This window comes from Camarhynchus parvulus, chromosome 8 (assembly GCF_901933205.1).
Source record: "Camarhynchus parvulus chromosome 8, STF_HiC, whole genome shotgun sequence".
Lineage (NCBI taxonomy): Eukaryota > Metazoa > Chordata > Aves > Passeriformes > Thraupidae > Camarhynchus > Camarhynchus parvulus.
This window is the reverse complement of record NC_044578.1, coordinates 17836169-17851153: the sequence shown is the minus strand read 5'-3', so window position 1 is coordinate 17851153 and position 14985 is coordinate 17836169. Positions and strand designations below refer to the sequence as shown.

Here is a 14985-nt window from a genome sequence, read left to right as displayed (position 1 = left end):
AACAGCAAAAAAGAGAAATGAAAAAATATCCAAGCAAAATCCAAGTACCACCTTTGTAAAAAAATCCCAGAAGTAGTAAGTTATTTGTGAACCAAAATATGTTTTATGAAAATGTTGGTAGTAGCTAGCTATTGCATCATTGACTGAAGGGCACAACTTTATTTCATAATTCCAGGAATCAGTCACAACTTTCAGATATTTTGATTTTACTTTTAGTACAACTGTCATCTTTCTTGGAAACTGCAGCCGCAAACCCCATCCTTACTGCTTCCCTAGAATAGTTCAACGCAGTAAAGATAACTTTTCCCAAGTTGTTTATAATTTTATAATTTAACCTACTCAAAGTTAATTTTTATGTCTACAGTTTGAGAAGCATTGCTAGGGAACAAAGGAAAAAAAAGTTTGCAGAGCTCTAATCTCATAAGTGAAAAAGATTTTAGTTTTCCTTTGATCAAATGTGGAACTCCAAATGGCACAGCAACCAGGAGTTCGGAACTTGGGAGGACTGTTGAGTTTCTTCATAGAACCTGCTCAGGCAGCTGGGTAACTTTGACTGCAGAGCACTGAAGCCTTGACTATCTAATGAAAGAGTAAAGGGGACAGGGGAGGCTGTGATACCCCAGCTGGGAATGCCCTGGCATCTGCCTGCTAGCACAGCATCTGCCTCACACCAACAGGCTTTGAGGCACCAGAGTTGTAAAAAAAATTGTTATATAAAACTGAAATTTATATAGGTTCAAAAGATTCCTATTGAAATAGATAGGAGTTTTCCTGCTGGGTCATTTGGAATAGGATTTTTCTCCACAAATAGCTTTACTGAATGAGTTTGGGTGCAGCAGTGCCATGCTCTGAAATCATTACCCATTCCCAATATCAAAAAGTGGCTTCATGGTGATTTCTAAAGCCCTGTTTACTTAGGGCAGAAATTCTACTGTTTGAGTTGATACACATCAGACACTTCTGCTTGCTGGTGACAGACAGAAAACAAAGGCAGTAACAGCCTGCAGCAGGACCCTCTCCCACTGTAGCTGGACCCAGCTTTATCCAGTCAAACCATTCTTTAATCTGTTCGGGACACTAGTGGGGTAGAGGGTGTTGGAAGCAAGATTGTGCCTTTCTTTATTTGCTGGGCATTTAGACTGGGCCATGTCAGCAGTTAATCTGTTAGTGCACGTGACTGCTGTAGTTATACATTTCAGATTAAGAAAGTTACTGTATATTTGTATTTTTCAGAAGTAATGCTACTATTCACTTTAAAGGAATTCTGTAAGATGGATATCAAAAATAACATTAATGAGCTACTAAAGCTAAAATTATAGGAACTTATCAAATTGGTTAAACATAAAAACCATTAAACTGTTTATTGAAGCTTCACAGATATACTGCAGCTAACGAGCATTTCTGCTATTTAAATAAGCCCAAATTGAACACACATTACATAGATGCATAATTAGTCATGGCAGTCACACAGAGACTCACTTTTAAAGCTTTATTTGAGGAATCTTTTCCATTTGATTTGTTTTGTTAATTAAAATATTTTTTCTGTATTCACTTATATTTTAATATTGTTTTTGCAAATGCTATAATTTGCTGCTGTGTTTCCATTTGCGTTTGTTTGCTCTGTGAATATAGTGAATTTGGAAAATATATTCAGCACTTTTCTTTTGTTTGGTATTGTGTTAACATCACTTGATAGCGGTAGAATAATTAAATTGTATGTTGTCTTTCATCCAGAAGGATCTTTTCAAATGATATATAACATCTCACTAGGCTGCGGGGGGAGATGGCAGCACAAACACAGGATTGCAGTTTGAATTTTCAAGAGAAAAGATATGTTAGTTTTAAACTTTGAAGACTGAAACTGGGAGGGTGAAGGTTTTTAAAGATATTTTTTACCTATGTCCCAAATATCTGGTTTGCTTGTTGTTCAGTGTCAAACAACAATTCAGAGAACCAATAGTTCAAGCTCACATTTAGCTCCTTGGCTCTCTCTCACCCTTGCAGGGGCAGAGAAAGGACTTTCCTTTCTGAAGACAAAAGTTCTCCCCTGCTTTGTACATGTGGTCTGGGAGGTGCTCCCTTCAGCCTCTCAGCTGCACCAGGTATCAGATCCAAATTGTGAGGATGTTAGGAACTCTTATATAAAATGTTTTTTGAACCATGCCCTTTTTTATATAACCTAAATCTTGGAGATTTTAAGAAAGAAATAAATAGCAGTTGGATACCATGTCAACCTTGCCACCAGGGAAATGTTCTTTCTTGATTTTAAAAATACTGATCACACAGACAAATCCCCAGGCCTGGAGAGATGTTTCTGGTGAAGATATGTTGGACATTCTTCACACTCAAAAAGTTTTTGGTATAATTATGTCCAGACAGCTATTTTAGAACAAAGCAATTCAAAGAGATTTGAGAAATGTAATAGATACAGGATAACAGATGTAATACCCTGTTTTCCCATAAAATGAAATAAGTAGTCAGAACTCCCAGTTTTACATAATTTCTTTTGAAAAACTACATTTTCAACAGCATGTTGTCCTCAAAACCATTACTGTGGTTCAGTCCTGTCTCAGACAGAAGTAATCTATTAAATCCCTAGTACCAAGTTTTCCTCTGTTTTTTTCCAAACATGTCTTTACAAGCCTGTACATATTTAACTTGTGAGAGCCGTCTAGACCACATGCTGAGATGGTACCACTGGATGCAATAAGTTCTCCTATAAATGACAAATATAAGATGATCAAAAGCTTTCTTGAAGTACACACAGTCTGGGGCACAAAGAGAAAGTTAATGTATTGATTTCTGAAGGATTTTTGATAAAACTGCTATCAGCCAACTCTTTCCTTTAAAAACACCCACACAAACAGAAAAAGCCCAAACCCAAACAAACCAAACCCCTCATTTTCCAGATGAAAAATGTCTCAGTCTGAAGGTTGTGTTCCATGTGATCTTTCAGTAATTTAGATATTTTTACAGGACACAATTTCTTAAGTTTTTGAGTTTGTTGCTACCCAAATATTATTTTTGTCAACTTAAGCGTCATGTATATGCCAGGTAGGAGAGACTGTGCAGGCAATAGGGCATGCAGATAGATTAAATACTTCTGGTAGAAAATCTGCTACAGGCTTTCAGTTTAGGACTGTCTTCTCTGACTCAGGCTTCTGAACAAGTTGCAAAAAATCCTTTGAATTTAAGTCCTTTGGATATGTTTGTAAATGCCAAGGTTGAGGAGGAGAGTGTAGGTGGGACAAATAGGTGACAATGTTTGTATCTTGTTTCTTGTTTCATTATTTTGCCCCTGATTATACACAGCCTCCACTTTGAAATACATTTCTAATATGGAAATGAAAGGAGACACAGAGCCTTGGACGAAAATCCCATCACTGTGATGTATGGGAAAGCTGTGTTTGAAGCTTGCTCTGTACTGAGGCGTGTGCTGGGACAATACCATGACTTTGCCTTTTGTGTTGGAGAAGTCTTCATCTTAAACTGGCAGGTTTCTCTTTTACATTTACGACAGTGCAACTACATCAGTTTAATTGACCTTGGCAATCTGCATCTGCCAGTGGTATGTCCCTGAGGGACATTGCAATTTTAAACTGCATTTTATGGCAGCATGTTCTGTTACTGCAGACAAAGCTATATGGCCCTCCCTATTTTGATAGATGCCATCAAAATTTGCTAAAACTATTTATTGAAAAGATTGTTCTCTTAATGAAGATACTTTGAAGTGCCTTGTGAATGTAGTAATTTAAAAAATATTAACAGAATATTCTTCTGAGCATTTATGTGTATTTAATGACATTTATATAATGCCAAGCAGTTAAATTTTTTTTTTGTTTTCAAATCAACATTATTTGGAGGAAAATAATATTTCATGTGCAAAATGCCTCTATATGCTGTTTCCTAACAGCATGAAAAAGATTAAGGTCTCTTAATACACGCTCTAAAAATATTCAGAAGTTGTAGTGAAAAGATACAAAAGATACTGTCTTCTTCTAATAATTTGATTTTGATTGTGGTTTTATGGTTTTATTTGTAATATGTGTAACAAGTTTTGAAGTGAGCCTTTCTTCCAGAATGTTCTGAGTTTGAATATTAAGTTAGGATGGCTTTGACTTTAATGAGAGATACCTTTCTCAGCATTAGATTTTCTTATTGTTATCAGCCTATATTTGACAGATTTTAGCAACAGTTTTTTCTTTCTTTTATTAACATATTTGTCATTTATTTAATTACAGTCAGAGAGGCCATGGCACCTATCAAGTTTAACAGATGGGGTCTCCCTGAAGTAGACCCAGAAACGATGCAAACAAGTGAGCCCTGGGTGTTTGCAGGGGGTGATGTTGGTGGTCTTGCCAATACTACAGTGGAATCTGTGAACGATGGCAAACAAGCTTCCTGGTACATGCACAGATACATCCAGGTGACTTCTTCAAAAGTATTTTTCTCTTTCCCAGTTTTATCTGCTTTTAGATACTTTGAAAAATATTTTCATTGTAGTTTTGATTCATTGTACAAATTTTGAGAAATAATACCTAGATTATCTGGTGATTAGAACATTACGTATTCATTCATCTTGGATCACATATTAGAGTTTGGGTAGGGGAAAAGGAGTGAGCTCCATAAGTATTAAAAAGTAAAATCTTCCAGTAGTGCATAAAGTAAAAATTAACTACTGCCAATGTTGTTACCCAAGGAAGACATTTTTAGTTTACTAACAGTTTACAGAGTGCTCAGGTTGTCTACACTGGAACCCAGTTTGCTCTGATGAGGCTGATAATCTGGATACAAGAGCTTGACAAAAACTAAACATTAAATGCACAGAGGTAAATAACGCAAAGGAGAATTTACGTGAGAAATGTAATACATACAAACCTGAAAAACCACGTCTCCCTTTGGTTCTCCTTGCATGTTGCTGACTCTGCCCTAATTTTTCTAGTAGATGAGCACAATGTCTAGAGGAGCTGAATAGAAACCTCCCAAGACAGAGACACAGCCTGGAGAACCAACTGACAAAAAGTGTGTTCGTAGTGCAGGGAACTTTTGAGAAACATGATACATGATTCATTCTCCCACATAAAGAGATTTGAACAACTGAAGTTGGGACTGTAACAGCTCAATGTCTTTCTCCCCCATCCATCTGCTCAAAGCCTCTCTGATTGCATGTTTGTGCAATTTCATGCTGTTGGGGTCTGATTTCACTTCCTAAAAATACTTCAGCTGAAAGCTTGTTGTTAGTATCTGTGCATATTTTTTCGCACTTGTTGTAATGCACTGTTTGTGTCCTGCCTTCTTAGACCCGATGAAAATGCTGAGTGTGAAACATCTTTAATCCCTGACCTGCTTGCTTAATTTCTCAATGCACAGTGATTTTGGGTAACTGTGGTAGGGGAGAGAAGGTATCTCCTTTTTGTCTCTTTATTCAACCTCTTAGAAATACAGGCAACCCTCCTTTATCATGTTGCTTTCTCCAGAAAGCTTTTTTTTTTTTTCCCACTCTGGAATGTGTTTAATACTTTGGAAAAAAATCTGAATAGTCATGGCTTGAGAATTAGAATTTTAAATCAAGCAGACTTGTGATATTAGAGCATTTCTTTTACCCTTTGCAGGTTTCAAGGCAGCTTATTCAACCTTACAGTCTCACCAGGAAGCTAATGGGAAAGCCTTACAGCAATCTTCGCAGGAAAGTTTCCAAATGTCAAGTGTCACCTTTCCAGCTGTTAGATGAATGGGTTGCCCAAGGGCATTTATTTGGATGTGCAGCCCTTGTAAAATCTGGTTGCTGTGGTGCAAAATGCTGTAATTTGGCAATTTACTTCACCAGTGTTTGGAGCTGGTAGAAATTTTAGTGACTGGAGGAGTTCGTTTTTAAAGAAGTTGTTTAGAGAAGGATAAGAGAAGGATTGTACTACCCTGCTGTTTATAGGGACAGGCATGTGCATGTGTGCCTGCCTTTGTGCTCATGTGTGTGCACATGCACTCAGTTCACAGCTGAGCTGTATTCTGAAAACTTCCAGAAGCAAATGAAAAAATACCCTTGCACACCACCTTACTTTCTCTCTGCTGTGAGATTCTAAAGCAGGCAACCATCCTGTGAACTGAGTGTCTGAATCAAGTACACATTCAATTTTAAATAAATGCATTGATACTGTCTGTTTCAGTTAAGGAGTAGGTAGCCATTTCCAAAATCAACGACTATCTCAGCACCAGGATCTATAAATGATGCAGTCAGTCTTCATCAAAATAAAACTATTCTATAGAATTTCTCAACTAGTCCAAGACAATGTCAAAGAGTGTGACTCAAACCTACCATCCTGACTACTTGCAGAATGCAGTGTTTGAACAGCACGCCGCTTGTATCCCAACCTACTCCAGGCAAAAGGCTAAGCGAACAGATGGGGCTGATATGTGCCCTGAAACTCCAGTCACTGCAAGCTCTGGCACGTGGTCAAGTCAGGCATGAGATCCAGACTCCAGGACTCTTCAGCAGAAATGCCTTATGTTCAATACTGAGAGTTATTTACAGAAGCTTCTTGGCTGCTCTTATGCTGGAAACTTTCCATCATTAGTTGCCTAAATATCTCCTGCCTCTTAACATATTCCTCCCACTATATGAGGCATAGGTTCATCTCAAAAATTGTTGCCTGCAGCTGTGTCAGGTTAGTTTCTATAAACATGACCGGTCAAAGCCTAACTAAGGATAGCTGTAGTAGAACCTGTTAGGAAATACAGTCAGTCTTCCTAGAACCATTCCTTGCAAGTCTTTAGAGATCCAAACAGAATCAGCCCAATTCATGCAACTTTCTACTACTCATACTTTCTCACAATTCAACCTTATTTTGTTATTCCATGAATGACATAAAAAATTCAGTTAAGTAATCTTAGTGATTTATTTAGTTTGGGGATTGTAAGCCTTCACTTTTGTCCAACAGTGACTTTATGATCCTGTGCAGAAGCAATACAGGCTGCTGTTCTCTTCTAGGCCTCAGTTACGATTTCACTTCTTTTTGATGTGTGAATGGGTTTAATAGTATAATAGTTATATGGAGGGTAACTCACAAAAGTTAAAAGGACTCACTTTTAATTTTCTATGCCTATCTTGAGAGCAAAGACAGTTCCAGTATTTTCGTCTTGGATGACTGTGCCAGTCCTAATGCTTCACTCCCGTTCTATTCATGCACTTACCTGTGGGATGTTTTCCCATATATGACAGTCAAGCTACCATCTTTTTCTCACTAAAATCCCTCTTTTAAAGTGACTTTTTTTTCTAAATCACAGTAAGTTTTCATTTATTTAAATCTATTTTCTTCTTTACTGTAACCTTCCACTGTGGCAGTTTCTTTTATATTTTTCCTAGACTGTAATGTACATGATGCATTTAGAGAATAGAGGCCTAGATCCCAACTGATATAAATTGCACTTCGCTAAGACATCATTCAAGATGAATTTTGAGCACATCACAGTGTTATTTTGAACCACTGTTGTATATTTTCTATTTTTTCTTTACCTATGCTGTCAGAAAATATATGTGCTTTGTCTCTGAAGAATATAGTGTTGATTCTTTATCAAGATCAACCATTCTCATCTATTCCTTGAGCATGCATTATACATTATTGAGCATGAATATACATTATTTCATAATCAATACCAGAATTGAGAGGTTCCCAGGAAGTTTGAATTTGAAGCCATTAGTTACGTTGTCTGTTTCTTTTCAGGATAACTGCAGGAAAAAATGAATGTTCCTTTGTTTAGCTAGAACAACATAGGAAACACTAGCAAGGCAGCAATAAAGCACCATTTGCAAAAAAGGTGAATTAAAGGCAGGTTCAGGAAGCCTGGTAATTTAGTTGCTTGCTCCTGAATGAGCAATATGTCTGTTACAGAAAGAGAAAGCCAGAAAGGAGCTGAGAAAATCTCTCTCAAAGTGGATCAAGGCCTGAGCAAACCTGCTATAGCAAGGATGCTGGACAAGGTAGTCCCCACCTGTCCTTCTAACCACAACCATTCAGAGATTGTATGAAATAATATAAACATATTTACCACCAAGTTAATTAATGGAGAGAGGATAGCAGAAGCAAGGGAGAAGAGACATGTTTTAAGATCAGACTTCAAAATGGAGAAAGCCAGAGTAAGATGGAAGTATTCAGGAAAACTTCCAGGCACTAGCACTTGTGGAGAAGGCTCTCTGTGAAAAATAACAGCAATACAACTACTTGCTTTCACAGTCTATCTTTGTTAAAGGCCAGAAAATGTAGTTAGACCATATCACTCTGGTTAGGAATTTTCTCCATCTAAAGAAAATTAATGTCAAAAATTGCATCAGGTCTAAAGCTGAGTTCCTGCCTCTCAGCCCTGCACTGCAGCTCCTGTGCTTTTGCCTTCAGGCCAGTCCTTTACCCTGTTTAGGGTGAAGTAGACCCACTGCTTGCAATGTGCTGGAGGATTTTTCACCACCCTGTTCCAGTCTCCAAAAAATTGTCATGATTGCAAGTACTTGCAATATTGGTAGCTCAGCTGGTTGGCATCAAATTGAGAGGAAGAATAGACCACACTTTTTGTCCTCTACTTCTGAAAATCAGGAGAAGAGTTATTATAAATAAACTCTTGCCTGCAGGCTTTCTTTTCCTATTTGTTTGTGCAATATCAGGGAAATCCTTCATTATAAAGATGATTTCACTTTCAGGAAACTATATACCATTTCTGTTTGCCAAAAATTTTTGCTTTGTAGAAAACAATGCATCAAGGCTTATAAAATATATTTATTTTTTTAAGCATTGTGCTGAAAGGAAAGAAACAGCAAAAAAGGAGGTGATAGGAGGAGGGAGATAAATCTCCAAAGATGTATTGCCACTGACTGCTGAACCTTCAGCTGCATCCTGCCCCTGTGTGGTTTTAGATACTTGGTTTATTCCATTGAAACCTTTCATATTTCTCCCCCTGCCACCTCTGCTTGGGTCACTTCATCATGAGCAAACCATTAGGCAAATATTGTGGGGCCCGAGTGCATGTGGGTCGGTGGAGTTCTATGTGGTTCTGCTCTTTGGAAGGGGAAGCAAGGTAGGAGAAATTGGCCCCTATATACAGTTTGGGAAGTGGCTTTAGACTGGTTTGAGTGATGGCACGCAGGAGGCAAGGCCTATTCCTACATGGGTTATTTTCAACCATGTGCTTCAAAAGTCTTTCACTGCTTTGGTTCTTTTTTTTTTTCTTGTTTTGTCTTGTATAGGATATATTTTCTATTTTACCACAGAAAGGTTGCTAAGAATCACTTTCAAGCAGTGTTCATTTTAGGTGAGAACAATTTCTACAGATTTAATTGTCCTGCTTGGGCAAAGAAACAGTACAATGGAACTTCAGCTTCATATTCAGCACTCTCTGCCTATTTGTCTATAGCAAATTATATTTACAGTTGTACAAGCTGTGAATTGTTTGTGATCAATCCTCAGACTGAAATGTATTCACAGAGAACATTTGAATGATTCTGAATAGCAAATTAATTCAAAGTAGAAAATTGGATTTATTGCTCACACGTGCGCAAAGAGTGGAGTTGACCAAACAATTTTCCTTAAGTCTTTCTTTGATGTCATTCTGTAAGAATGAAAATCAATGATTTTTTTGTAAGAGTTCAGTATATCAGTGTTGATTTCAGTGGATTTCCCCACTTTCAGATATGTAGAAGACAAAAGTGCTAGCATTTAAAAAATGGTTTAATTTGAATTGTGTGATCCAGGATTTTCTGGTTTGGCACTCCAAACAACATTTTGCAGTTGAAATATTAGTTAAGAAAAACTAAAAAAAGAAAAAAAAAATGAAAAAGTTAAAAGGATGAAATCAAACTCAAAGTGATAAAAAGATAATATTAAAGATAATATTATTTTTCTTTTTTTTTTCCCCCGCCAGTTAACGCTTTTGAGATGTAAAATGCCAGGCTGTTTGGTTTTGGAAGAACTCAGATGCCCCTGGTGTAGAAAAATAGCCCTGTGGGGTATGACATGGAGGAAGCAGTGAGCACTCAGGAAGGAAGAAATGGGGCATGTTTGGCTTTTTATCAAGTGTAACTGCACTGGTCTCCAGCTGAGAGAGGCCATGATACTCAAGCAAGTTTGGTCCCAAGTGTAGGGATCTTTAGAAATTAGCTTTTCTCAAAATGTCCACCATTAGGGACCCATGCAGGTTCTCATCATTCAGGCTAGGACAATTCCACTACTTTCAGTGCTTTTAAGCCATCAGAAAATTTGGCCCCACAATGTATCCTCTTTGCTGAAGATTCAAAGATCTGGGGTCAGAATAGTGTGAGGGGAATCCACACAATCCCAAAACAAAACAGGCACAAACTCTCAGGTTTTGAACCAGCCTAGGAAACAAAAGGCACAAAGAAAAAAGGACAAAAAACTCCTCATCCCATCTGCACTTTTTTAGTTTTCACAGGTAAAAATTGATTAAATAAGTTCCGTAAAAAAACCCCAAAACTCAAAAAGCCCAAAAGGCAGCAATTTCTGAGTGGCTGAGGTTTTTAGTCTGCTTCAGAAAGTCTTCTCCAAAATTCAAGTACTGGTTCTTTTTGTCCCGCTGAAAAAAAGTCTTCCTTTTTGAAGATTGAAGAAGCTGCTGTGCTCTTAGCTGTGACTTACTAGGAACACAGACAGTGTAGGGCTTCTCGGTGTTAGAAGTTCCTGCTTTGTTTCTTTGTGATTTTATTGAGTCAACCATTTGAGTGAACAAAGATTTAAATTCTATCCACCACAGCCTAATCAGGATGCTGTTCAGTATCCATACATGGAAAAAGCTTTTCTCTCTGCAATTTTTATATTGTTAGATTCAACATATACATTGGATGCTCTTTACTGACTCTTCAGAGAAAAGACTCTTTAAAAAGAAAACAGTAGTGACTGTGGTGGCACAGCCATAATGTGTATGATGGTTTGATGGCAATCAGACACTAACTTTTTTTCAATCTTGAAGTATATTCATACTACTACAATTAAATATACACTCAAAATTAGTTTTGCATAGATATGCCATTGTATAGGCTGTATAAAAATCTTTCAAAGTGGGGGAAAAATGTTCAGAGGTTCAGAATACATAGAGTTAGGGCTGAGTGATCCTCCACATGATGCTTTCCCCTCATTTTTCACAATTTCTTACACTTTTTTTAGATTGCCACCTGAGAGGAGAGCTAGAAAGGGTCTGTCTGCATACCCTGTTTTTTTTCAATCTAAGTGGTACTGACTGCTGTAGGGAGTAGAGATGGCTCTTCAGAAAGGCTGAACAAACCTTTGGACTTAACCAGGCTTATAAGTACAGAATGTAAAGTAACTTTTTCTTCATTAGTTTTGTTACTGTCAGTGTTATTTCCAGCATAGCATAGTATTTCAGTGTGAAGAATGTTTGGGCTGAAGATGTTACATAGGTGAGTAACATGTTTTGCTGATTTGCAAGTCTGAACACAAAATAGAGTATTTGAACTTTGGGTTATTATGTATTAATTATTCCCTTATCAGGATTAATAATAAGTTGTATAAAAATAGATCAGAAAAAAAAAATCAGTGGTTTAGTGTTGTTTGTTTGGTTTTTTTTTACAGTCCTTATATGGTGTTGCAGTTTCTACAGTTCCAGAACTACCTCTCTTCTATACTCCTATAGATTTGGTGGATATCAGTGTCGAAATGGCTGGACTGAAGTTTCCAAATCCTTTTGGCATTGCCAGTGCAACCCCTGCCACTAGTTCTTCAATGATTCGAAGAGCATTTGAAGCTGGATGGGGCTTTGCTGTCACTAAAACATTCTCCCTGGATAAGGTGAGGAAGTATTTTAATATTTTTTAATATTTTATGTGTATTTTGCATGTAACCATATCTTTGTATAATTGAAAAATCTGAATCTTTGGGGAATGGTTCTGTTATATCCAACTAGTATGAAATAGCAGGGAATGGTTATGGTGCATTGTGTAGTCCAGCTAGCCTGTGAACTTTCCACAGTGCAGTGACACAATTTCTGGTTCTGTTTGTTGTTACATTCTTCCCTTATATTGCCCCAACGTCTGATATTAGTCAACAATTAAGTGATTTTTTTTTTCAATACTGCAGTGAAAATGTTTTCTGTGAAGGATCAGAATGTAAAGGGAATGAGTAACAGCTTTGTCACATAACCCATGAAAGGCAGATTCTGAGCCAGAGGCTGCCAAGATAAGCCATTGAAATGGAGGTGCAGCTGCAATGTGATCATGTGGCTGCAAGGGGGAGGCTGGGTGGGAAGTGGAAGAGAAAGATGGAGGCAGCATAAAACCAAGCCTATGGAGAGAAAAACACAGTGGCATCAACCTTCAGCAACATGTAGTGGAGGAGGAAGGAGTTAGAATTAAGTCTTTAAGCCTCTGGCTCAGTGTGGCACCTTATAAAAAGCATTTTGTGTAGTTTTAAGTGTGTAATTGCTTGTTTGAATTCAGGAGAATTGAAACTTCTTGCTACGTTCAAAATGGTGAAGTGAGACTGAGCAAGAAGTTTAGAGAGTGAAAGAAAATAACAGCTTTGATAAACAGATCGCAGAGGAAAGAAACAGGTTTTGAGCTGAGATGTAGATATGGTTTTACTTGTGGAGAGAGGAAGAAAAGGTGAATCCTTGAACACAGGCCTCAGTAACAGTGTGAGTAATAGCCATGTATTGTTAACCAGTAACATGGAGTAGTGTGGGCTGAAGAAAGCTTTTGAATTTAATTTGGATACAAGGGCCTTTTATTCTTGGTTCAGAGGGGGGATATACAAGGGTACTGATGGATGGAGCAGAACAGAGAAGGTGGATTTGTTCCTCTTCCGCCTTTCCATGGGTAAGTACTATAGGTGAATTAACTATAGTGGGTGCCTCTCTAGTATGGGGAAGGTCAAGAACAAAATGCTGTATTGCTGCAGAATAGTGTAAAATAAGTCAGGCTGGATTCTGCTGTCTCTTACACCTGAGGTAGCCCTGGGGAAGTAAGTGTTCATCTGGATTGCAGTGGAGATTTCAATCTACTTCCCAGGGCTTCTTATTAAAACACTTTTTAGGACATAGATGTCATTCAAGTATGTTTACAACTGACTTACATGTATAGCATACCATCAGCTGTAATTATTCAGTGCCTAGGCTACAGCCAACCCATAGCAAGTACTGAGACTTATTTTTTATCAGTTTTATTGCTGGTATGCTGGCAGTCCTGCCAGACTGCACATTGATTACTGTGCATCTCGAGAGCTAAACAGACACAGGCTGAGTTCCAGCTTGGGTGGGAGTTCAGGAGGAAAGACATGCATGTTGTAGGAAGTGATGTTGGTGCTATACTAAGCAGCAGACTCTGAGTCATTTCTGAAATGGCGCCTGCGAAGTGTTCCACTGGATGCCATGCTCTGGAGGTGTGACTCAGATGAAGATCTTTCAAGTTTTTTTTAAAGTATTTGTTGCAATAAGATATTGCCGGTGTTATTTAAGTTAGTAATTTCAGAAAGGTGTTATCTAGTGAATTCTAGTTCAATGATTGTTACTTCTGCTTAAGCTTCCTTCTGATATTCTGATATTGAATTGTGTTGTGTCTAGTAGAACTGTGTCCCACCCAAGTGCTGCCTAGTTTTTCTATTATTGTGTTTTTCCTAGTACTGCACTTCCTACAGGTGCTGCAGAAGCGAAATTGCCCTTATTTATCAGAGTAACATGCTCTTATTTATCGGAGTAGTTAATACTTCAAAAATAACTATTTCAAATGGAAAGAGAAGCTCAGTAGGGTACCGCAGTTCTTATATGAACTGAGTATTATGGAAAGACTGCTCTGGTTGATTTAATGTTAGAACAAGTTTTTGGTAGAGAATTTGAAATATTATAGGTTGCCATAATGTGCTGACTTTTTTTTTTGCTAGTTTAGCTTCTGATTATGTAGACATAAATCTTGTACAACTTTTCGCAGGGAGCAGAATGCTCTCTTGGGCTGTGGTACCGATGGTGGGGATTTCAGACTGAGCTGTCCTGCACTGTCAGCTAGTCAAAGCAAACTACACAGCAGGATCAAGAGCAAAGATTTCCTGATCTAAGCCTGTGGAGTTGGTGGGAGGAGGGGGAGCAGCTCCCCAGACTGTACAGTTCGCAAGAGTGGAAGAGCTTCTGAGAAGGGAGAGAGCTTGCTAGACACAGTTTTTGGCAGCTGAAGCTTTTCCACTTCAGCCTTGGTTGTATGTAGTACAAGTGGGATTCTGTGTTCTTCCCTCATCTCCTCATTTTATCTGTCCTGGTAAGGCTTAAGTGATGGGCTTCCTTCTGATTTGCCAAGCATAACCTGGCTCTGTGGCCATGGGGAACATAGCAGCAGCAGCAATTCTCCCTTTTCCAGAACCGATGACTGAATTTGCCACTGTGGTCAGACACTGATGGGGGAAACCAGTGAATTCCCTGTTTACCATGGGCATCCTTTGGCACTTCAGGGAAAGTGACTGATGTAGGCTAAGTAAGAGTGACATACAGGTGGTGAAAAGCATATACAGCCCAATCACAAATTTCCATGCATTAACTACGGTGTGATGGGATAAGGTCAGAGAGAAAAACATGATAAATCTTGGAAGAAGGGGATCCAAGGATAGAGATAAAAAGGACTCGGGCTGGAGAGCTGTGATTCTGGTAAGACACAGGATTTATTTCATATGAGCTACTTCTTTTCTCTCTTCCATCATCTAGCACAGAAAGCTCTTCTAAAACACAAGGCCGGGGATCCCTGCAGCCCATGTACTGCCTTGTGCAGAGGAGCTGTTGGGTAGCAGTGCTGAAGTTCAGCCTCTGGGCTGTAATTTACTCCCCTAGTCTTTCTAATCCTCGTGTGTCTTGGCCTCACCTTGAAAGCTTCACATTCTGCCCAGAGGGAGTTGGCACAGAGCGCACTGTTTGGTGCCGTGCTCGCTCCCTTTTTAAACACCCACGTACCTTGCTCATGATTGTCTTCATGACAGCCTTTGCAGCATTTTCTGTTTG

General features: G+C 38.4%; 1 protein-coding gene across 2 annotated transcripts in view; it reads left to right on the top strand.

Annotated features, from left to right (window-relative positions):
* The window catches only part of DPYD (dihydropyrimidine dehydrogenase), a 332821-nt gene that overhangs the window by 162459 nt on the left and 155377 nt on the right, over nt 1–14985 (top strand). For both annotated transcript variants that reach the window (XM_030953352.1, XM_030953353.1), the window contains 2 exons: nt 4242–4426; nt 11586–11801. In XM_030953352.1, the coding sequence (XP_030809212.1) occupies nt 4242–4426; nt 11586–11801 (401 nt within the window). The remainder of the gene's footprint in view (nt 1–4241; nt 4427–11585; nt 11802–14985) is intronic.